Source organism: Euleptes europaea, chromosome 1 (genome assembly GCF_029931775.1).
Source record: "Euleptes europaea isolate rEulEur1 chromosome 1, rEulEur1.hap1, whole genome shotgun sequence".
NCBI classification, from domain to species: domain Eukaryota; kingdom Metazoa; phylum Chordata; class Lepidosauria; order Squamata; family Sphaerodactylidae; genus Euleptes; species Euleptes europaea.
Window position 1 is genome coordinate 105,357,917 of NC_079312.1, and position 24,000 is coordinate 105,381,916.

The 24,000-nt window shown below is 42.6% G+C and overlaps 1 protein-coding gene across 2 annotated transcripts in view; it reads left to right on the forward strand.

The window, feature by feature from the left end:
* Positions 1–24,000, forward strand: part of HTR4 (5-hydroxytryptamine receptor 4) — a 222,617-nt gene that overhangs the window by 75,558 nt on the left and 123,059 nt on the right. For both annotated transcript variants that reach the window (XM_056862763.1, XM_056862771.1), the window contains exon 2: positions 4,054–4,135. In XM_056862763.1, the coding sequence (XP_056718741.1) occupies positions 4,110–4,135 (26 nt within the window). In that variant the 5' untranslated portion in view covers positions 4,054–4,109. The remainder of the gene's footprint in view (positions 1–4,053; positions 4,136–24,000) is intronic.

The window sequence follows — 24,000 nt, forward strand, 5'->3', positions numbered from 1 at the left end:
GTGAACTCAATTTTTATTACTCAGGAATTATTTTTTAAATTTTTTTAAAATTGTTTAGTAGTAATTTCCATTACAAGCTTTTAAAAAATCTATTCTTATCAGGTATTGTATAGGTTATCTTATGAAATATGTTTATAATTATGATAATCACCATTTAATACTAACCATTAAATCATTATTTACTGCTCCTAAAGGTTGCCATCATCATATGTATACTTTTTTTTCCTTTCAGGTAATTGTAGTTGTTGTTGTGATATGGCTTCTATTTTTCTCTTGTGTTCCCCCCCCCCGTTCTGTTTATATTTACCAAAAAAGGATTTTTGTTGAACTGAAATAAATAAATAGGGTTGGATCCAAAGTACTATGAGTGGAATAAAGCTTGTGGTATAAGACTTCCCCACTTCCCTCCTCTTGCAACTCACTGAATCTTTTGAAATTCTGCTTTTTGGGATTAAGTGATCCTCTTGAACATGAAGGGACATGGGAGGGGGGATTCAGTTGGAGAGGGAATCTCAACATTTCCCCCCGCCAATGGAAGTAAATTCTGCTTCTGTAAGCTGTTATGCTGTTGGAACAGCACCTTTTGATCCAACACATGATTAATAATGTGGTAAATCTAATACCGTATATACCCGTGTATAAGCCGACCTGCGTATAAGCCGAGGTGCCTAATTTCTCCCCCAAAATGGGGGAAAATTAGGCACCCGCGTATAAGCCGAGGGTCGGCTTATAACCCCTCCCCCCCGCAGGCTTACCTTCTTGGCTCCTGGCGGCGGGAAGCGGCGGATCTGGCGGGGTGGCCTTCCTGCAGTTGCAGGAGGCCCCCCCAGGCCGCTCCTGGCGGCGGGAAGTGGTGCGGGCCCGGCGGGGGTGGCGGCGCAGCCTCCCTGCAGCTGCAGGGGGCCTTTGGAGGCTGCTCCCGGCCGGGAAAAGGTGGCGGGGGCGGCGGAGCGGCCTCTCTGTGGCGGCGGTAAGTTCCCCCTCCCCCCTCCCTCCCCCCTTTACCGTATTGATCCGCATATAAGCCGAGTTCGGCTTTTTCAGCCCTTTTTTTGGGCTGAAAAACTCGGCTTATACGTGAGTATATACGGTAAAATCAGGTGGTTATGGAGAAATGTTCATGTGAAATGTTCATGTGAACATTTCTTGTTCATGTGTACTTTATGAAGAGCCTCACTTGTCCAGAGCCCAAGCATAGCAGAGGATGGACCAGTACACTTGACTAGGGCACGGGTGGCAGGGCTATTGCCAATATATGGGCTATTTAAAAATAAAATTGATTTGCTTTCTTTCACGGTCCATGGGATGGGACTGGAATGTGTGTGCTACAAGTTTTAAGGGGCCCTTAGACCCAGTATTCTTTGACCCAGCTCTTGAGTTAATCTTATTCTAACATAAATTGTTGTATTATCTTTCAGACCTTTATATCATGAGGGCAGGTTCTTCTGTGGTTGCCAACCCTGGCTTGGGAGTTTCTAGAGATTGAGGGCAGTGCCTGGGGAGGGCAGAGTTTGGGGAGGGAGCTCTGTGAGGATGTAAAGTCTCTGTAGGATTTCCGTTTCTTCTAAACTGTATGGCATACCATCGAGTCCAACCTCTGAAGCGGCCATTTCCTGCAGGGGAGCTAATCTCTGTAGTCTGGAGAACAACTTTCACGCATGGAAAACTCCAGGCCCCACCTGGAGGTGGGCAACCTCTAGCTTCTTCATAAACCTAGATTTTAGTTATATTCAAAGCATTACACGATCTAAGGTGTTGCACTAATTACTGTGTCCCAACTGAAAACTGAGTAGGCAATTCTCGTTATGGGGCACCTCACCTCCAGTTCCAGTGTGGAAACGCAAAGTAAACATTGTCGAAGGCTTTCACGGTCAGAGTTTATCGGTTCTTGTAGGTTATCCGGGCTGTTTGACCGTGGTCTTTGTATTTTCTTTGCTGACGTTTCGCCCACAGCTGTGGCAGGCATCTTCAGAGGAGTAACACCGAAGGACAGTGTCTCTCTTCGTACACACTTGACACTGAGAGACACTGTCCTTCAGTGTTACTCCTCTGAAGATGCCTGTCACAGCTGTGGGCGAAACGTCAGGAAAGAAAATACCAAGACCACGGTCACACAACCCTGATAACCTACAAGAACTGGCAAAGTAAACAGTTGTATAAATTGAAAGATCATGAGTTTATGCAGCTTGTGGACATGATTGGTTGCATAGGAAGTCGTATAATTCTAATAGGGATGCACCCTTTCTTTAAGTCTTTTATTTTGCCACTCATAATATGTTATTTTTAGCTTTTTCACTTAGACAGCTGTTTATAGGCACTAGGTACTAACCTGCAAATTCATTGAGGCTAGCACCCTGAGTGACCTTGTAATCCCATTTATATCAGTTGCTTCAGCAAAATTGTGGCAATTTGTCGGATGGCTTGACAGCTAAGAAGGAACCTTGGGCTATCTGACAGGTGCAAATGTTGATTCCTTTAAAGTATAGAACTACTAAGTATAGAAACACATTCTCAAATCATGTAGTGTTGTCCTCTGCCAGGCAGTTTGCACCAACGAGGTGATAAGCAGATTCCCATTGTCTTTAAAATGCTCTAGGTATCTAGGGCTCTATAGAAGAATGGGAAGACAATAGTAAAATAAACTGTCTTTGATTTATGTTTTCACATTCTGAAAGGTAGTTCGGGACCTTTCAGCCATTAGATAGCAGAATCTTATACTATATTAGTTTTAAGGGGCCACATTTTAGGGGTATGATATAGTTGCCATTCTCCCACACTGAGCACTGAGAGCCAGTGAGGTTATAGTGGTTAGTATGCTGGACTAGGGCTAGATAGAGGCTGGTTCAAATCCCCTTACCTAAAGCTTCACTGAGTGACTTTGGGTCAGTGACTCTTTGTCTCTCAGTTTAACCCCATTTTATATGAGTTTTATGATGATGAAATAGAAGAGGGAGAACCTTGAACTTGCTGGAAGAAGGGCAGGATAAAATTATGGCAAGCAGACTGTTTTGTTTCACAAGCCATGTAGAATTATTAATAATGCTGTTATGCTTATTAGTAGCATATGAAAAAATGATCTAATTGATATTTGTAAGTGGTAAAGATAAGATACTTAGCTAATACTTATTCTCTAACAGCCCATTCCTGAAAATTTTCTCCGAAAGTCTTCAGGAGGCGACATGATCCGATTAAACGCACTTACGCTGGTGGCGAGGCCAGTCTCGCCGGCGGCCAATTGCCGCGGGACCGTGCCTCACCCCTCCGCCAGTGCGGCCTCTCCGTGGCACAGGCCATGGCGTAGAGAGGCCGCTCCGGCACAGAGGGGCGTTCTGGTGGCATTCCTATGCCGGTTCGGCCCAGTACGCCGGCTTCGGGAACAGCAGTATGCCTCGCTGTTTCCTATGGGGTGAAAGGCTTTTTTTGTTTTACGGCGTATGACAATAGGCTTAGGAAGAGGCGTTGCTGCACCTCTTCCCTGCTGTCTCCGTACACCGTCATTTCAGGAATGGGCTGTTAGAGATACAAGATAGTTATACCTTAATGTTGTTGGAGTACACACATTATTGAATCCTGTATTTTCAGTATGATTTTTTTAATTCTGGTCAATATGTCCCAGGCTTAGAAGATGTGAGATGGCCCATCAGCCTAATTTGAATCATGATAACATTAATTTGCACATATCTGTGATCTAGAGAGACTGTTTTCTCAGTCACAGATGTGTACAAATAAAAAAAAGACATTCATTGTACACATCTGTGATTTCATTCTTAACTTTCAATTGTATTTCTAACTTGTTAATGAATCAGCACCTGAAATACCAACAGTGAAGCATGAATCTTCCAAAGCTTGAAAAGTACTCCATGCCTATTTAATGTGATGGAAGTATGGTATAATTTTCAAATATTTGTTAAAATTGTTATTACTTTTCCCCCTCTTTTAATTGTTAAGCAGCTTTTCTGTGCAGGAACATTAGAAACAGGCACATTGAGGGTAAATGACAAGTAATTCCAGCCCCATGATAATCACCGTCTTTTTTAACTGTTTTCAATGCAGGATCACATTTCTTCTATGGATGCTGAACTCCCAGTTTTCCATGCCTGTTGCCTGTGATGGAAGCAATTGATGCTAATGTGAGGTAGGAAATGGTGTGCGGTTTGGTTGGATTGTGCTTGTTTTTTCTGGTTGTAGAATCCTGGAAAGTCCATAACAACAAGCTATGTTTGCAAGGTGGTAGGTCTGTGTAATTCATTTCTGATTGCTTGCAATATGTAAGGAATGCAAAGTGAGAAAAAATAGAAACAGGTTTTGATGCATTTGTATGGCTGGTGATTGCCGTCTCGTGATCAAACAGGCATAGAAATACATTACAGCATGGGTCTGCGCTTTGGTCAAATTAAGCTACTAAAGTATCAGAGGTCACACCAGCTGAGAGCTTTGCCTTAAAGTTTTCTGTACAGTTTTCCTTGGGATTCCATATGGGCAAAGAACTGAAATGAACCGAAGTTGGCCAAGAATGTGGTTGCTATATATCTCTTTAAAAAATTACAGCATACATACATTAAACAACATACACGACACAATCACCTTCACAATACTTGATCACTGCCACAAGTTTGGAAAAAGCTTGTCTATCATGCCTGATCTCAAATACTCTACAATATGACAGAGTAGAGCTCCTTGAATCTTCTCCTTCCATGCTATCTGTTTACCTGGAGTTTAAAGCACGTTCCTTTATTCTGGTGACAGTCTATATTCCTCCTAATTTGAGCAAAATACTCTTAAACCAGGTTTGGTGCCAGCTAGAGGATTTATTAGATGGATTGATCAACCTCTACCTTAGGGCAAAAATTCTGATGGCAGGGGGCTTTAATGCTCATATTGGGAAGAAGGATGAAATATGGCTGGCCTCTGCGGGACTCACTGAAAGCAAAGCAAAATATTTGGGTTACTTTTACTTTTATGAAAGATGCTCCAAGGATGATAAAATTAACCCTGCGGGTTTGAAATTTATGACCTTTGTTCTTAAGACCAATGTGATAGTTATTGCTCCAGCAGTAAACTAGTGATCAGGTGCAGTGCTAGATAAAAACTCTTGAAGACCTGAGCAAAATACTAGAAAATAGTATCATTGTCGCTGATAAGCCCAAGAAGTCTGGCGACCAAGTCCTATGAGGAAAGGTTGAAGAACATGTTAGCCACACAGCATGAACTTTGCTGTTTCCCTTGGGTGTTAGTGCTAAGTGCTTCCTCAGTGGCACCAAGAGCTCTCTCTGTGCCTCTCCTACCACCCATGTGCAACACTGTGGGCTCTAGATGTGCACGTCAGAGACCTCTGCCATGCTGCATGCCCTTCTCACTGAAATATAGGGCATCCTGGCTGGGGTTTATGTAGTGCTGGAGAGACTGACTGGGTGCAGGGGAGGGGGTTTGGCTGCTGCTGGGGAAAAGGGTGATTGGGCTGTAGCTGCAGTTGCCATCCTGTGCTACTCATGGGTTTGTGGGTGGGGATGTGCTTGTGGCTTTTGCCTTTTTCATTGTATGGCCACCTATGGCATATGCTGTGGATTTTTGCTGACATCAGCTTCTGCTGGTTTGGGGGGCACTCTGGGTCTGGGATGGCATATAGAGCCAACTAACTCCTGACATGCCTCTAGGTCCAGCTCTTTCCGCACTGGTGCAGTGGCTTGGGCTGGCATTGCTGCATGTCTTGTCATGCAGGTTCCTTGGCTGGGGCACTCAGCTGGCACATGTTGAAGATACACCTGTCTATCTTAGAGATATACCAGTGGAGTGTCTCCTCAACTCCTTGTGCACTTTCAGTCCACGCCCCCCCCCAGATTGTGGTATTAGATAATTTAAATTATTAAATTTTAAAAGATTGTTCGGTTTTTGGTTTTTTCCTTAACAGGTAAATAATATAGCAGTAACATTGCCAGAAAATACAACTTTTAACAAACCAGTTAATGCTGTCTTGGTTGTTTTATTTTTAATAGCTTAACAAATATCTGAAGCTACAGATAATGAAAATTATTATGACATTACAAGCACAAAAGAAAATAAAGGAACCCACTTGGTGTTTTTTCCCCCCAAAATAGACAGTTTAGTATCCTTTTGTGTTTACTACATCTGTGTGCATTTATGGCATCTTGCATTCAGTTTGGACCTGACTGCATGCAAATGAGACAGCTGGTTTGTAGAATGAGCAATTAAACTTCTGTATGATGCACGTGCAGAAATGAGTGAAGGTACTGAGGGTGGGATCCAGCTCACATACTTGAAAGCATATAATCCTGACATCAGACAGGAGCTGAGCCGGTGTTCAGAAAGTAAATGCAACAGCACTGCCAAAATGTGGTGAGACCACATCTTTTCTTGGTTGCCAAATTTCTAGACTGTATTGAAATTGTTTACAGTTCTTGAGTCCCAGACATCTCCAGACAAATTGAACTGGGGCAAAGCTAGTATTATAAACAGTGGAGTGCGTTGGATATATTGTGACAGGGAGCCAAGTGGAAAGCTTCTGATAAGGTGAGTAGATTAGTACTCCTAGAGAGCATCGTGTGAGGTTAGTTCTGAACTGAGGGAGAAGAATACATTGAGTAAAATATGCCATTAGGGATCATAAACAGTCTTCCTGGACCACTTCCCTGTGAAGATTATGGCTGTAGTTCTTTATTATGCCTCACTTTCTGGCTTTGTTTTTTTCCTAGATGAAAATCTCAGATTATTATTGACCAAATTTCTCATGGTGTTCCCAGACACTTGCTTTTAAAAAATAAAAACTGACACCTCCCCACAAGTAAGCAACACTCTCCTGTTTCTTTGGTGGTGGTGGGGGTTTGGAAACTTTACCAAACCACAAGGTTTTATTTCTGTCTCTGATAAAAACTGTCACTACAAATGCAGTGTATTTATTGTATACATCACAATGCACCAATCTGTTCTCCCCTCTATGTTTGTGTCTGTTGGTCTAGTCTCATGGGAAAGAATCCCTGCTCATTAGTTATTTTTGTTAGAATTGTACACTGCATAAACTCTCTTGTTCTGCCACTTTCTCCCATCCCTGTATTTTCTTGCTAATAAATGGATGTAATTTTAAACACATCCATCTGTGTGAACCTAAGAGCACAGACCTGAGTTACTGTCCTATTCCTGATTTGCAAGCAAAAGGAAAAATCACATAGTGTGAGAATTGGTCCTGGCATTTTTTTGGGTCTCATATGCTGTATAAGAAGACAGGAGAAATAAAAGTCACAGGAGATAAAAAGTAAGGCCAGGTTTTTGACCTTGTTTTTTTATCTCCTGTATAAGAAGATGGCAGATTATTCCCTTTATTCAGTAATGAAGCATTTCAAGTCTCCATCAGATTTATCCTTTATGGGTAATTTAGGAATGAACTGGAGGTAATGGGAAAAGAAATTAAAACTGTTTCTTGCAGTCACAAAGGCTGAAGAGGAGTATGATGCTTATAAAATTACAGTTTTGCATCACTGACCTGGATAGCCCCAAACTAACCTGATCTCTTTGGTTCCTGTGGGTTATCCGGGCTGTGTAACCGTGGTCTTGGTATTTTCTTTCCTGACATTTCGCCAGCAGCTGATCTCGTCAGATCTCAGAGGCTAAGCAGGGTCAGCCCTGGCTAGTGTTTGGATGGAAGACTTCAGAGGAGGCAGGTGGCGCAGAACTAACAGCTGGGCTCTATGGAGTGTTCAGCTCTGCACGACAGTATTTTTCAGGTTTGGGTTTACTAAACCCCAAACATTTTGATTATTCAAATAAACCAAATAGCTTGTATTTGACTTTTTTGGCTTTCCAAAAATTTCTGGGTTTATTAAACCCAAACCCCAAAAATGCCAAAAAAATGTTCACAGCCCTAGTGTTAACAGACTTCAAATCATACTGTGAACCCTTGAAAAATCCTGAATTTGAGAGATACCAATTCTAGTAAGTACAATATAATGAGGCTGCTGGACAAAATCAATGATTTTGTCACTGAACTAAGAAAAACAGCCCAACATTACATGTTCGGCTCATCACAGGACCTTCTACTAAGAGACAAGATTGCGTTTAGCATAATTGATTGCAAACTTAAGGGAAAACTCTTAGAGAAACCCGCACTTACCCCTTGAATGGATCCTTGCAGAATGAAAGTGCTTACTAGTGCTCAGGCTCAAGCGATGTTTGCTGAAGCAACACTGCATGTGAAAAGCTCGAGCCACTTACAAAGGCTGAGCAAAACTATGCATAGATCAAAAGGGAACTTCTGGCTATTGTATTTGCTAGGCGTAAATTCTACCAGTGTGCGTTTTGCACCCAAGGGTTAGTCCATTTGGACCATAAACCCTTAGACTAGAGGCCTTATTTTCCGAGCCCATTTGGGAAAGCTCCTGTGTGCGGGATGTTCTTGCAACTTCAAAAATATGGCACCCAGTGGCAGTAGGGTTGCCGGTCTCCCCCAAACACCAGTGGGGGATGGGGGGCAAGGTTGCCAATTCTAGGTTGGGAAACTCCTGAAGATTTGGGGATGGAGCCTGGGGCAGACAGGGACCTCAGTGGGGTACAATGCCATTGAGAACACCCTCTGAACTGATAGCTTTAGTCTGGATATGAACTGTAACAAATAAGATCATTTAGTTACTTAAAATGTGATGTTATTTATAGCATTTATCTTCATAAATGAAATGCAGCACATTATCCTTACTGCAATCAATACTCTTAAATACCAGTAAAGCTGAAGCATTGGATTCTAGAAAAAAGTATGTTGGGGTGGTTTTACGGTTATGTGCTGAAGCTACCATTCATCTCCATGCAGATAAGCCTATAGCTACTCTAAAAACTATTAATACCCTTTCTCCATGGATTTATTAATATGCTGCCTTGACTTTCTCTCTGGTTGCAGGCATGTACTCCTTGAATTTTCTCTAAAACAGAATACAATTCTGAAATCTGAAATTATTTTTTTCTTTCCAGAGTATTAATAGCAATAGTTCAAGTTACAGGCTAGTACAAAGTGTATTGAAAGTGCATTATTCAGCATGTAAGTGCCCTTAGACATTGTTATAAGCCAAACTTGTAAGTGAATCTGGTAATGCATTTCCACTACAGCTAAGAGAAAAGTGCTTGATTGTACTTTGTGTTATCTTTTGCATTGCAATCTATGGATCCTTGCTAGAAATATGACCATCGTACCTTACTGCAGATGATCAAGACTGGCACCTCAGTCTTGAAGCAATTTTACACACCTGCAATCCCTACAGAGACTGTAGCATTCCCCATATTACTCACTGATTAGACAGAACCTAGCAGGATCAATGTGGGTGGCATAGACCCAAGCAGGGAGTGTTAGGTAAAGCCTATTCTTTGTTTAAAAGCTCACTGGTTCCTCTTCCCCGAGGTGCCATCTCCCTACCACATTTTTGGGTTTAATGCTACCAACACTTAAACATCAAAGAAGGTGTCATCTGGATGCATACTTGAATATTAACCATATTAAGTGACTTTCAGTGCATTCCTAAGCCACGCCGGCGGTCAGGATGAAAGGCCTCTGGATGCCGTCGAAGGGCTGTGCTAGTGCAAGGGCCCCAGCATGAAGGCCCAGATGCCGGTCGCTGGCCGCTGCCATGGCAGCGCTGGGCCCAAACACCGATGGAGCGTTCCACTGGTGTCCGGATGCTGGCAAAGGCCGCAGCGGCATCCCAGGAGGCATTCCCGGGGGGTCACGGCGCCGGCTGGGGGGTGGGGGCACTGTTAGGTGGCCTCCTAAGCCATTATGTCTTGGGAGCACCCTCTTTTATTTTTGAAGAGATACGCCACCTTTGGGTTGCATGGATTTTTGGTGCTGGGCAGACGTTTTGGCCAGGCCGATACCTCCTTAGGAGGCAATTCAGTGGCGCTGCCTCCTAAGCCCGGCGCAGGCATTCTGCTCAGGAATGCACTGTCAGTTTATACCTCACCTTTCTCCTCAATGGGAACCCAAAGTGGCTTTTATCATTCTTCTCTGTTCTATGTTGTCCTCACATCAACCCTGCAAATAGGTTAGGATGAGAGTGTGTGGTTGGCCTAAGGTCACCCAACAAGCTTCCTTGGCAAAGTGGGGATTCAAACCTGGGTCTACCAGATCCTAACATGACACTCTAACCTCTTTACTACACTGGGATATATAAAGATGAAGGGATTTCATTTCGCTTCAGTGAACATAGTTTCAGAAATGTAAACGTAGTAGACATGTCTAAAGATTGGATCATCCATATCAGTTACACCCACTGGATGGCTTTTGAAGTGACTCTCAAGATGCATACTGCCAAGTGCCAAACACTTTCTCAAGAAGTAAAATTTCCGGGGCAATAATATAGGGTTTAATTATTGTGATAGAAAACAAACTGCAATGATCCTGAAACATTTGAGTGGAAGAACAATACCTTTGTAATAGCTAACCACATCACCTGATTGAGCCATTGTACTACAAATGAAGGAATCTTCCGTTCATAAGAAAGCCTTCTGTTCATAGCAGGTTTCCTTCCATTTGTGTAAGGCTCCTTCTAAGAATGACAGATTCCTCGATCAGTGGAGGGAGATGCTTGGATCCTACTGCATGTGTTCAATTTAACTTTCATTTCCTGGAAGTTATAAATATTATCGTCCATGACTTTGTCTAATCCCCTTTAAGAGCCATCCATGTCAATGATCAACACCACATCCTGCAGCAGCACATTCCATAAGTTAATTATGTACTGTGTGAGAATTCATTTCTATGCAGGAACGTGTTCTTATCCCTCGATCATTTTGATTGCCCTTTCCTGTATACAACAGAGGTCAATTTTGATTTAATTAATTACACCATTTCTTTATGGGTTATATTGCTCAAGCAAATGCTTTTGTCTTTGGTCCAGTGCCAAAGATGCCTACGTACTCTTTAATTAATTAACAATTCATATCTGAATTAGAATCAGAACTGTATAAACTGTGCCGTTGATAAGGCTCAAATAATTTTTCACTGAATGCTGTCAATAAGTGTGGTTTTGTTCTGGTCAGGCCTCAGAGGAAATCTCAGCACATATAGAAATGTTTTCTGACTGATTATTAAATTATATTTTATGTGAGTGGTAGGACCATGGGTAACTTCCATGCATTGCCATTTCTCTCATTCCCCCCCCCCCCCGGGAATCAGCAACTTTATAACCATAATAGCAACTGTCTATTATAGGAGTGCCAAACAGCAACCAATTTAAGTTTCTAGCTAAGTTACATCTACCTGTATGGTTGGAGATAATTGTGTGAATACATGGTATGCCCTTACCATACCATTTTTTTTTAATGAGAAACAACATTATGGCATTTTACTTTCCCAATAGATAAAGTGTGCAACTTGGGGTTACTTCTAGAAGCAGCATTTTCTTTAGACAGTAGAGTGTCATAAGTTGCTTGGAACGCCTTTTACCAGCTGAGGTTGGTTCACAGCTGTAACCTTTCTTGGATAAAGCTACCTTGACCACACATGCCTTGGTAACATCCAGAACTGACTACTGTAATATGCTCTATATGGAGTTGTCCTTAAAGATGGTTTGGAAATTTCTGTGTTCATATGAAACAGCTAGAGTCCCTACTGGCACCTGCTGGAGTGAACATATGAAGCCAGTGTTATACCATCTACACTGGGTTCTAATATATTTCCCGCTCAACACAAGGTGGTGGATTTGACCTTTAAAGCTCTAAATGGTTTAGGTCTAGGGCAGAGGTCCCCAATGTGGCATCCAATTTTTTTTGAGAAAGTGGCCATGGTCAGCAGGGCTTCTGATTGGCCAATGGAGATCTAAAAATTGCTTCAGCAGCATCTGCCAGCACAGCACATTTACCCCACCCTCCTCCAACACAAATCTAGTTCAGGGCAGCTTTGTTTATATTTACTGAAGGTAAACTGTGTGTATGCAAGAAAATATTTTTAAACGATCTGTTAATTTTAGAGGGGATGCTGTTAAACAAAGCTTCTGCCTGAAATGTTGAATAGTTATGCATAACCTCATTCCCTGACATTTTGGGGAAGGCTACCTCGTGATAAAGACATTTTGTGGTTGGCGCCACCTCCTGTGGCAGCCATATTGTGGTTGCGCCTGTCACCTTGTGTCAGAATTCCAAAACTGCCCCAGACATGAAAGGTTTGGGAACTCTTGGTCTAGGTTATCTGAAAGACCACCTCCACTTATATCAACCAACCCAAGACTTATGGTTGGCCCTTGTGATCTTCCAGGAACTTGGTTTAGCAGATGTTTGGTTGATCGGAGCCTAAGGAGCCGTTTTGGCTGTTGCCCTCCAACTTCGGTACTGCTTACCAAAGATGTTATGAATGGTTGATAACCTGAAGGTCTTCTGGATGGGTTTGAAGACCTGTCTTTTCCAGACAGCCTTTGAGTTAGATCAGTAAAAATGCTGTGGCAGAGGAAATGGCACTACTGGAATATTGAACTTTATTGATTTTTTAGTATTGTATTGACTTCTCTGTGTAGTGTGGTATAGTGGTTCTATAGGACTAGGCTCTGGGAGACCCTGGTTCAAATCCCCACTTTGCTGTAGAAGCTTGCTGAGTGACCTTGGACCATTCTCACTCTCTCAGCCTAACCTACCTCACCGGGTTGTTGTGAAGATAAAATGGAATAGAGGAGAATTATATAAGCCACCTTGAGTCCCCATTGGGGAGAAAGGTGGGATAGAAATGAAGTAAGTAAATAAATAAATATTATGTTTAGTGTGTTTACTTTATTTATAATCTACCTTTCTCACTGAGACTCAAGGTGGATTGCAGGAGATAAACAGTGCAGTAAACAGTATAAACCACCAATGAACAATGCAGTGGTGTAGTGCCTGCCTGGTTTAGTGGTTAAGAGCAGTGGACTCTAATCAGGAGAACTGAGATTACAAGGTAGAGGCAGTACAGTAAAAGCAGATGACAGCTACGAAAAACATTGTAGTGGATTACAATCTGATTCCATTGTAAAGGTGCCCTCCTGAGCTGTTCATTCTGCTACAGTTGTAATCTCATTGTATCTCAATAGCCTTTTACTGATTTTATTGTATTTTACTGTTTCAAATCACCTTGGGAACCTTTAGTTGAAAAGCATTATATACCGGTAAGTAGTGTAACTAACCTCATTGCTAGACCCTGCTATTTGTCCCCCTGAAGTGACCATAATGGGAATATTGACAAGGCTAAGGATGAGAGTCTTATTGATTAATGGTTTTCCACACTTCTCCTTGGAATTTTACCATGCCATTGGAAATGATTTCAAGTAGACATCTCTGTCTATTGTGTGATACATCTTGGCAAAAAATACCACATCCAGCAATACACAAACTTTGTGAAAATTTCTGCTCTGTGTTTGCTACATGTCTTAATGCCATTTGCTGGAGGAGTTGTAGCTCAAGCCAAAATACCTTTTAGAATGGAAGTCTTTAAATAGCTGCATAACACTTGTTAGAATCAATTACAGATGGGGAGGGGGAGATGAGGAATTATATGCTTTTAAAAATACTGTGTGGGATGTGTTGATAACAATGTCTTCATTTATTTGGTATAGGAGCTTTAGTATGGGATCTGCCTTATGCTCAACTGGTAATTTGCCCCATTTTATTATCTGGTAGGACAAAAAGCACTAATGTTTGAAGTGAGCCTGGGTTTTTTAAATTTGTTTCAGTGACTTGCAGCCCAGGTTGATCAGTTCTAGCAGTCCAGCTCTCCTAAGGCCAGGCAATGCTTTTGAAGATGCAAATTGAAACCGGTGTCATTAATAGACATTAAACATGGAGCCAGTAGAGAAGACCAGTTTATCATCTGGTACAGTGTTCTACCACGTGGTTACATGACGTTCTGTGTTAATGCAAACAGTGAGGGAGACATTGTGCAGATGCTCATATTTTAGTAGCTCAGATCTTATTAATGAAGAAATTGAAGGCAGAGGTAGATTTATTATAAGCATTAAAATCTGGAGACCCCACACATGCTATAAGTAGCTCTTCATAAGGGCTAATAATAAAAATGGGTGCAAACATGAGATCAATCCAACAGTCAAATAAATGTAAATATAAATGATCTGTGCATTTTTACTTAGAAGTAGTCCTTCCATTCTGTGGGTCTTACTCCCAGCTCAGGAAGTGGAATACAGGACTGCAGCCTCAGTCATTTATATATCAAGCAGTAGAATAGCTTCACCATAAAGAGCTGCAGCACAGTGGAATAAATACTGCCATATTCTAAAACACAACAACTAGCTCTGAGCAACCCTAAACTAATGAACCAATGACTGTCTCTAAACTTCAAAGCAAAAAGCCAGCCGGTGGCATGACCATCAGAATTGATTTATTTTTCTTACTGTCATAATTTTTGTTCATCTCCCAACCATCCCACACGTACAGTTAGCATTCACACACACACACACAAAATGGTACATCATTTTCATCAGTATTTCCCAGTAGGATAAAATTGACTTAATGGGTACACTGCTGAGCAAAATGCATTTCAGTGCAGAAATGTATCCTCCCCACAAATGAAAGTTAAAATATTGCCAGTCCACTGAATAGAACAGCTCTCGCTATATCTTGAGAAATAATAACATCAGTTCTGCCAGATCAGGAATCCTTTGCAGTAAGGAGCTTTTTTTAACAAATACCCAAGCAGTTCATCTGTGTTATCAACTTGGTTAGTAAGGGATTTGTATAGCATACTTTTCTCTAACAGTTTGGGTATGGGGCAAACATAGAGATTGGTATCCAGCTCCTAATGTTTCCTGGGTGCATTCTTGGATTTTCACTTTAGCTATTGCTAATGGAAGACTTGGCACCAACATGATAACATTCTGGTTTTGGGAATACCTTTATGTGAGGCATCCAACATACAACTGGGTACTTATCCACTTGAAAGTTAGTTTATAACTTGTCCATCAGAAGAATATAGTGCAAGTATATAATTCTGCCTTTCTTTTACTGATGGCTGCTGCATTTTATGAGATTTTAAATTTAATCTGCTAGCACGGACCTATGCGCCTATGGTGTTCTGTGTCTGACATTCACATTTCAGTCTTATAATGATTTGTTTTGTCCCTGAGATTCAGTTAATAGTACTCTCAGAAATAGACACTGAAGTTCTCTGTTTTGGAATTCTGAGGAGACAATTGGCTCCTACCAGGCTGTGTTTAGGATAGTTAGCGAAGAAGAGTCTTTTGGAGTTGGGGTGGGGTGGCAGCAACGACAGCTTTTCCTCCTTAGTTTCTCCTCAAAGAAGAGCAACTGCCACTGGAGCCCATTCTACATAGCAGCTGCAGCTGTCTTTGGGATCCAGGAGCTCCTTCCTTGCAAAAACTGACCTTTCCTTCCTAGGCAAGTGCTCTAACGGCTCTCCTGTTTTCAAAAAATAACTTTTTAAAAGGACAAGTTGGTCTTGAGAATGGAAGCAATAACTTCTGATGGCTTCTGTGTGGGGAAAATAATTCTTAATATAGCCATTAATTCTGGCACTGAGCTCAAATAGTCCATTTCATTATTCTTTGGTGGGAAAACTCCTGTATCTTCTTGCTTCTGTGCTGCTGTTTATTGAACCTGCAGTTTTTCAAGACTTAAAAAAAGTTCAGATATATTAACCAATGATTTTGATGAGATACACATTCTTCATTTCCCCAAGCTGAGTGTTTAATGAAAACATAGTCTGTGCCAGATTCCTCTTGTTGTCTTAATAAAGGTTAAAGCAACCAGATCCATGTTGCTGTTTAGACCACCAACTGAGTTATAGCATGGAATATAATATAAATGCATCCACAAAGGCACATGTATTAAAATGAACATGTAATGCTTTGTCCCCATTGGGGCAAATCAGGATATTTTGTAAGTCCCTTAACGTACATTCCAATCTGAAAAATACTTGCTCCAAAGATACCAGTTTGTATCACTGAGATATTTGCAGCTCAACATTTACTGCCATACAAATCAATTTCCAGAGATCTGGAAAAGATGCCCCCCCCCCCACTTAATGCCAGCTAGGGCTGCCAAGCCCCTGGTGAGGGAGTGGGTTACCCCAGATCTTGTTGCCTGCCATCACTGGAAGCGGTTCATACATACATGCTCATACATGCTGGAAGCGGTGGCAGGATATATATTTTTTAATAAAAGACCTCATCAGCGTACAGGAATTTTTTACCAGGAGTTCTTGGTGATTCCTGGAGCTACCTGGAAGTGACAAAGGGTAGTTCTATGAATTGCTGAAAACTCTATGGTAAGAACTTCCAGTTTTACTGTAGAATTTCCAGAACTTCCTGGAGCTACCCGTTGTCACTTCTGAGTAGCTCTAGGAATTGCTAGGAACTCTATGGTAAGAGCTTCCTATAAGTAGATGAGGCCTTTTTTTTCCTTTTAATTTTTCTCCTGGGATGCTTCCCCTCCCGCCACAACCCTATGCTGGCCCATACTGGTGCCTGGTCCTCTCTGGTTCTATAACTGTTGTGCATAAGTTTTCTATGAACTTGCAGTAGTTGGAGGAGAGAGCTTTTACAATATTGTTAATTAAGTGTTGGTGGAGGTGTTTGGGAAGATGTACTGATAAATATAGTGCTGTGAAGTGTTTCCTTAGAAACTGGAAGGAAAGTTCAATGATACAAAAGTAACCAAAATGATGACACTGTGTCATTGTCACTTAGTTTGGGGCACTACTGTACATTCTTTGCTGACAGAATTAGACATACACCCCCTGTTTAATTGAACAAGTACAGATTTTTTACAGGCAAAAGCGATTTTTTTGGGGGGGGGAACCACCCTTCTGAAACTCAACTCTCCTCTCCTCTCTGGGATTACTCACCTGATATACAAGTAGAATGGCTGTGTATTCCAGTACCATTTGTACTGTAGATCCAACCTTTGAACATAAGAACATAAGAAAAGCCCTGCTGGATCAGACCAAGGCCCATCAAGTCCAGCAGTCTGTTCACACAGTGGCCAACCAGGTGCCTCTAGGAAGCCCCCAAACAAGACGTCTGCAGCAGCACCATCCTGCCTGTGTCCCACAGCACCTAATAAAGTAGGCATGCTCCTATGATCCTGGAGGGAATAAGCATGCATCATGACCAGTATCTATTTTAACATTTGGAGATGTTCAGTGCTTTACTTAAACTATCATGTATTTCCTTACTAGGTTTGCAGTAGAGGGTTTCCCATCCAAACAGCACCTTGGCATAGGCTCTGTATCTCAGTAACAACATGAATGAAATGAGGACACCCAGCCTGATGCTGTAAGGCAGTGGTTGGCAAACTCATTAGTCAACAGAGCCAAATATCAACAGTACAATGACTGAGATTTCTTTTGAGAGCCAAATTTCTTAAACTTAAACTATATAGGTAGGTACACTGTTTATTAACTTACTAAACTTTAATTAAAGTTTTAAGTCTTAATTAAACTATAGGTACACTGACAAGGGGGGGAGATAGAGAGCAAATAAAAGGCGAGTTTAGATTATTGTGAGAAGCACGTACGCGGGATCGGCGCCCTTACTCCACCCCCCTTGCCGGCCTGCAAAATCTGAACTCGAGAGACCTCCACGTGATCTTGCTGCCCGCCTGCCCCTGCAGGGTCGCCTCGCCGGAGGGGGAATCTACCCATTTTTCATCATCGTCGTCCCCCTCACTGGATCCGACCAAAAAGGCAGGTGTAGCCAAACGGGGTGGTAATAGAGAGGAGGGGGAGGAAGAGGTGGGATGTGCGTGAATTGTCACAAGGGCTAACCTGGGCCGTTTACGTGCGGGAGGTTTTGTCTTGGATTTGCCCCTCTTCAAATGCACATTTTCCCCATCCAAATTCTCTAAACTCCACAATGAGCCATCAGCAAAGGTTTTGAGAATTTAGATGGGGGAAATGTGCATTTGAAAAGGGGCAAATTCAAGGCAAAACCTCCCGTGCGTAAATGGCCCTGTTTGGAGCGATCCGGAGTCAAGAAGTCCAAGCGTCCGAGGGGATGTTCATCGGGCGAGGAGAGCCGAAGGCTCCCGGCCTCTTTTTGCAATTAAAAAGCAAACCGAAAAACAGATCGAGAAGGGGAGGGGGTTAAAAAAACACCCACCTACTCTCCCCCCTGCCGGCTTTCTTCTTCCTCCTCCGCGCAGCAGCGAAAGGGAAAAAAATGAATGAAGCTGGCTGGGAGAGTGGCAGGCAGGGAGGAGGAGGAGGAGAAGGGGGAGGCGCAATAATGCAAGGCAGCTGCAGCAGGAGGCAGGAATGAGCGAGCCGGGAAGCGGGAGGGCTGCGAGCTCAGCGAGGGAGGCGCGTCACAAGCAACTGAACCAGCCTCCGAGGGGAAAAGGGGGGGAGAGAGAGAATATCATCAAGACCGACACCCCCGTGTGCGCCTGCGTGCCCGCATGTGGTCATTTGTGGCAGAGCCGCACTCAAAGGGCCAAAGAGCCGCATGCGGCTTGCGAGCCGCGGTTTGCCGACCACTGCTGTAAGGCAAGGAAATGCCAGGCAATGCTCAAGAATGGGCAGATAAGGATTCCGTCAGGCCTGTGCATAGATACTAAGATCATAGAATCATAGCGTTGGAAAAGACCACCAGGGTAATCTAGTCCAACCCCCTGCATAATTCAGGAAACTCACAACTACCTCTCCCCCACACCCCCAGTGACCCATACCCCATGCCCAGAAGATGGCCAAGATGCCCTTCCTCTCATGATCTGCCTAAGGTCATAGAATCAACAATGCTGACAGATGGCCACCTAGCCTCTGCTTAAAAACTTCCAGGGAAGGAGCACTTACCACCTCCCAAGGAAGCCTGTTCCACTGAAGAACCACTCTAGCTGTTAGAGAATCCTTCCTAATGTCTAGACGGAAACTCTTTTGATTTAATTTCAACCTGTTGGTTCTGATCTGACCTTCTGGAGCAACAGAAAACAACTCGGTACCCTCCTCTATATGACAGCCCTTCTAGTACTTGAAGATGGTTATCATATCCCCTCTCAGTCTTCTCCTTTTCAGGCTAAACATACCCAGCTCCTTCAACCTTTCCTCATAGGACTTGGTCTCCAGACCCCTCACCATCTTTGTTGCCCTCCTCTGGACACATTCCAGCTTGTCTACATCCTTCTTAAATTGCGGTGCCCAAAACTGAACACAATACTCTAGGTGAGGTCTAACCAGAGCAGAGTAAAGCGATACCATCACTCTGCGTGATCTGGACACTATACTTCTGATGATGCAGCCCAAGATTGCATTTGCCATTTTAGCTACCTCATCACACTGCTGACTCATGTTCAGTGTTTGGTCTACTAAGACTCCTAGATCCTTTTCACACACACTACTGCTCAGAAAAGACTCCCCCCCCCATCCTATAATTATGCATTTGATTTTTCCTACCTAAATGCAGAACTTTACATTTATCTGTGTTGAAATGCATTTTATTAGTTTTAGCCCAGTTCTCCAGCCTGTCAAGATCATCTTGTATCCTGGCTCTGTCTTCTACCATATTTGCTACCCCTCCCAATTTAGTATCATCTGCAAATTTAATAAGCATCCCCTCTATTCCTTCAACCAAATCATTTATAAAGATATTGAACAACACAGAGCCCAGGACAGATCCCTGAGGCACTCCGCTAGTGACTCCTCTCCAAGTGGATGAGGAACCATTAACAAGCACTCTTTGGGTGCAATCTGTCAACCAGTTACAGATCCACCCAACAGCAATAGGATCTAGATCACATTTTCCCAGTTTGTCAACAAATAGAGGTGGTCTGTCTATATGAGCATGTACGGATGAATGGCTCATATATATTTTGCTCCAGCATATGGTTGAAGGAACACAAAAATGCTAATTTGCTGATTAAGTGGGTCTGGGTTTGCTCAGTGCCTCTATGGGAGACACTGCCTTGTGTTCCATGATGGAAAAAAGGTGTAAATGTACTAAATAAAGAAATATTTGGACTTGGATCTCAATGAGAAGCACAGGACATGAAGTGCAAGTGGAGGGTTTGAGTAGCTGGGGAATGAGGTGAGAGGGAGTGGGATCTGGGCTAAACAGTTTGCTTGAATGGTGATTAAAAGGTACCAAACTGGTAATTTCAGGGTCTGGGGAAGGTACTTTTAAAAGACTTTCTCAGTATCAATTTGCAAGGTGACTAGTTAATTTTAAACTACTAAATTGAATTTTTGCTGTCAGAGTATCCTCAGAAGAAAAAGAGAGAGAAGAGAGAGAAGTGTTATAATTTAGGAGTGGTTAGAAGGTATCAGAATGGAGCAGAGCCAAACATTGCAAAATGATGTCACTCTTGTTCATGCAAATTATGCTACAGTGATTTACAGCCGCACCTGATTTACTGTTTTAGTGCATTATACCAGCATTTTGATGTGATATCAGTCATTTAAATTCTTGATGTGAATTTGACTTCCAAAGTGTACTTTCCCAATGAAGTGTTTACCTAGGATAACAGTGCATTTTTCCAGTCTGGGTACAGATATATGAATGGCTCATATGTATTTTGCTCCATGACAATCTATGAATTTGGTTAATTGAGCAGCTGACCCAACTGACCCCTGTCTCCCTCACCATCTTGTGAGTCTCACTGGTGCTTGAAACTTTCTCCTGCTCAGTTACTGCTCAGTAATGGCCTCTTTTGCCTTTATGCTGTTTCACCTCACTGGGTACTATCAGTAGTGAACAATGCACATTGCATTTCTGAGCCACTTTCAATATCCTGATCTCTTGCAGCCATCCTTATTTGACTGTACTAATGCAGTTGGGATAGCCCCTCAATTCAAGACTCTTCCTCAGCCAAAAAGTACAAGTTCTTCCAAATCAGAGAATATTTGATTGAGGACTTTTGGAAGGCTTGTGCTGCTAGGTAACAGCCTCCTTCGTCTTCAGTTCCCTTTTCCCAGCTGGTGTTTTTGGTTCCACTTCACACAGCCATTTCCTTAAGAGATTATGTAAATAGTCATGTCATGTTAAAAATATGAGAGCAACATGCTGTTGTCATTCAAATGATGCACATCTGCAAATTGCTCCTCTGAGTGCCGCAGCCTTCCTCCAACTGAGACTTTAGGCTTCTAGAAGTTAAACAGCTGCTCATCTGTCCAACCTCATGAATGTATGCAAGACAGTTTTCTATTAGGTTAAGTAATTCACATTAGAGTTATGCTGTGCTTGATTTTAGCTGGAGAAAAGGAGAGAAACTGGGAATAGTGACTCTAACAAAGGTTTTATGTCAGGCCTCTTTCTTCCTTTCTCAACAGCAGTGCCTGGAATAAGAATCTCTCATTTTATGTTGATAAGAATGGAGAAAACCCCCTAAAGTTATGTACCAAAACCAATTTGGGAACCTATAATTTAAGATCTTGCTTTGTTCCAGAGATACAAAGAAGCCAGTGTCTGCTGTAATATGCTCTGCCTGATAACATTATGACAACCTGATAAGACCCCAGTGGTTTGCAAGTCTCACCAGGTTGTTGGTCAGGTTCCTGGGAAATAAAGACTTCTTAAATATGAAAAAAATACATAGATTTACGTTTAAACAACAGCAAGTCAAATATCTGTGGAAATTGTGAACAGGTGCCTGGTGGCAGTTTAGGAATGGATAAAGGCTAACAAGCTGAAACGTAATCCTGACAAAACGGAGGCAAGATCTGACCCAGGAAATGGGTTATCTCCTGTTCTGGATGGAGTTGCACTCCTTTTACAGGAGCAGGTTCATAACTTGGGGGTGCTGCTTGACCCAGGCCTCTTGTTGGATAAACAGGTGGCAGCGGTGTCTAGGGATGCCTTTCACTAGGATTAGTTGGTGGGCCATCTGCAGCCCTTTCTGGACAGGAAATTTTTTGCCACTGTGGTGCATGCCCTGGTAATATCTGGAATAGATGAATGCAATGTGCTGTATGTGGGAAACTGTCTAGAAGCTACAGTTAGTACAGAATGCTGCATCCAGGGTGTTGACTGGAGTCTGCCATAATACCAGATCATGCCAGTCTTGTTCCATCTACATGGACTTCCAATTTGCTTCCAGGCTCAGTTGGTGCTGATATTGAACTTTAAAGTTCTATATGGCCTGGGGCCTACATACCTTAAGGACTGCCTTCTCCCATATCAACAATACCGTTCACTCTGGTTATCTTCAGAGGCCCTGCTTTGGTTGTTCCCACCACGAGATGAGTAGTGACCTGAGAAAGGGCTTTCTTGGTCATGGCACCACAACTTTGAAACTCCCTCCCTAGGGAGATTTATCTGTCTCCCTCTATTAGTGTCTTCTGCTCAGAACAGTGTCACACTAAAATTAAAACTAAAATAAAAAGTAAATATTGTTTATATATATATATGTGTGTGTGTGTGTGTGTGTGTGTGTGTGTGAAGTGCCGTCAAGTCGCTTCCGACTCATGGCGACCCCATGAATGAAAGTCCTCCAGAATGTCCTATCTTTGACAGCCTTGCTCAGATCTTGCAAATTGAGGGCTGTGGCTTCCTTTATTGAGTCAGTCCATCTCTTGTTGGGTCTTCCTCTTTTCCTGCTGCCCTCAACTTTTCCTATCATGACTGTCTTTTCCAGTGACTCTTGTCATCTTATGATGTGACCAAAATACGATAGCCTCAGTTTAGTCATTTTAGCTTCTAGGGTCAGTTCAGGCTTGGTTTGATCTATAACCCACTGGTTTGTTTTTTTGGCAGTATATAAACAATATATATACATCAGTCAGTATACACGGTTTGTATACTTGCTTTTCTCTATAATAAACATAGGTTTATTAGTCTATGGGAAATCTTTGCGGGTCTCTGGGGGAGCTGTTTTTTTAAGGTAGAGGCACTAAATTTGTAGCATAACTCTCCTTAGAAGAACCCCTGAATTTGGTAAAGATTGGGTCAGGGGGTCCAATTTAATAGGCCCCCATGGCAGAATGGATGGAGCCCAATAAAATTGGACCCCCTGAGCCAATCTTTACCAAATGCAGGGGTTCTTTTAAAGAGAGTCTCTAGCAGCTATGCTGCAAATTTGGTGCCTCTATCTGAAAAAACAGCCCACAAGAGCCCCGCAATGATTCCCCATAGGCTTCAGTGGAGGCATTTTGCCTCCATTGAAGTCTATGGGGAATCCTGAAAAGCCCCAAAAAGCTGATTTTCCCCTTTTTCATATTTGGCTTTTTTTTGGCTACCATTAAATGGTTGAAAAAAATCCAAAAAATGCCAAAAAGGTATTTTCTTGCTTTTTCCAGTTCGACAAAGCCAAATGCACACCTCTAAGCAGGAGAAGGGAAGTGGCTATGGGGGATTTCAGGGAAGGTAAAGACGAAATAGTGGGAGAGGAGACAATGTGATGCCAACTGCAAGTCCTGGAAGGTCCACCACATGTATGGATTTTTAACTGCTCTGAGCCTGGCTTTGACTGGAGCGGGCGGGCTACAAATTGGAAAAAAAAATTAAGAATGATGGAACTTGTATACTTTGCTCTTATATACTTTGCTCTTTGTTCTTTGCTCTTACACTGTTCACAGTGTAAGACTTCAGGTTGCAAGTAGGGTCTCACATGATTGAGTGCTCCTTCATAAAAGCCATTTCCTGGACTAATCTATTCCTTGATATCTAGTTTTCTATGTGGAGGTGTGTTTTTTCTCTTTGTACAGAGCTGCACCCCCCAAATACAGCCTGAAGAGGTACAGCCTTGACACAGATTTAGTGCTTCATTGAGAACTAGGACTGTGGGAGGGGCTGTGGCTCAGTGGTAGAGCATCTGCTTGGCATGCAGAAGGTCCCAGGTTCAATCCCCGGCATCTCCAGTTAAAGGGACTAGGCAGGTAGGTGATGTGAAAGACCCCTGCCTGAGACCCTGGAGAGCCGCTGCTGGTCTGAGTAGACAATACTGACTTTGATGCACCAAGGGTCTGATACACTAACAGCCCATTCCTGAGCTGAGGCATACGGGGACGGCGGGGAAGAGGCGCAACAGCACCTCTTCCAAAGCCATTTCCCCAACGCCGTTAAACAAAAAAAAGCCATTTTGTGG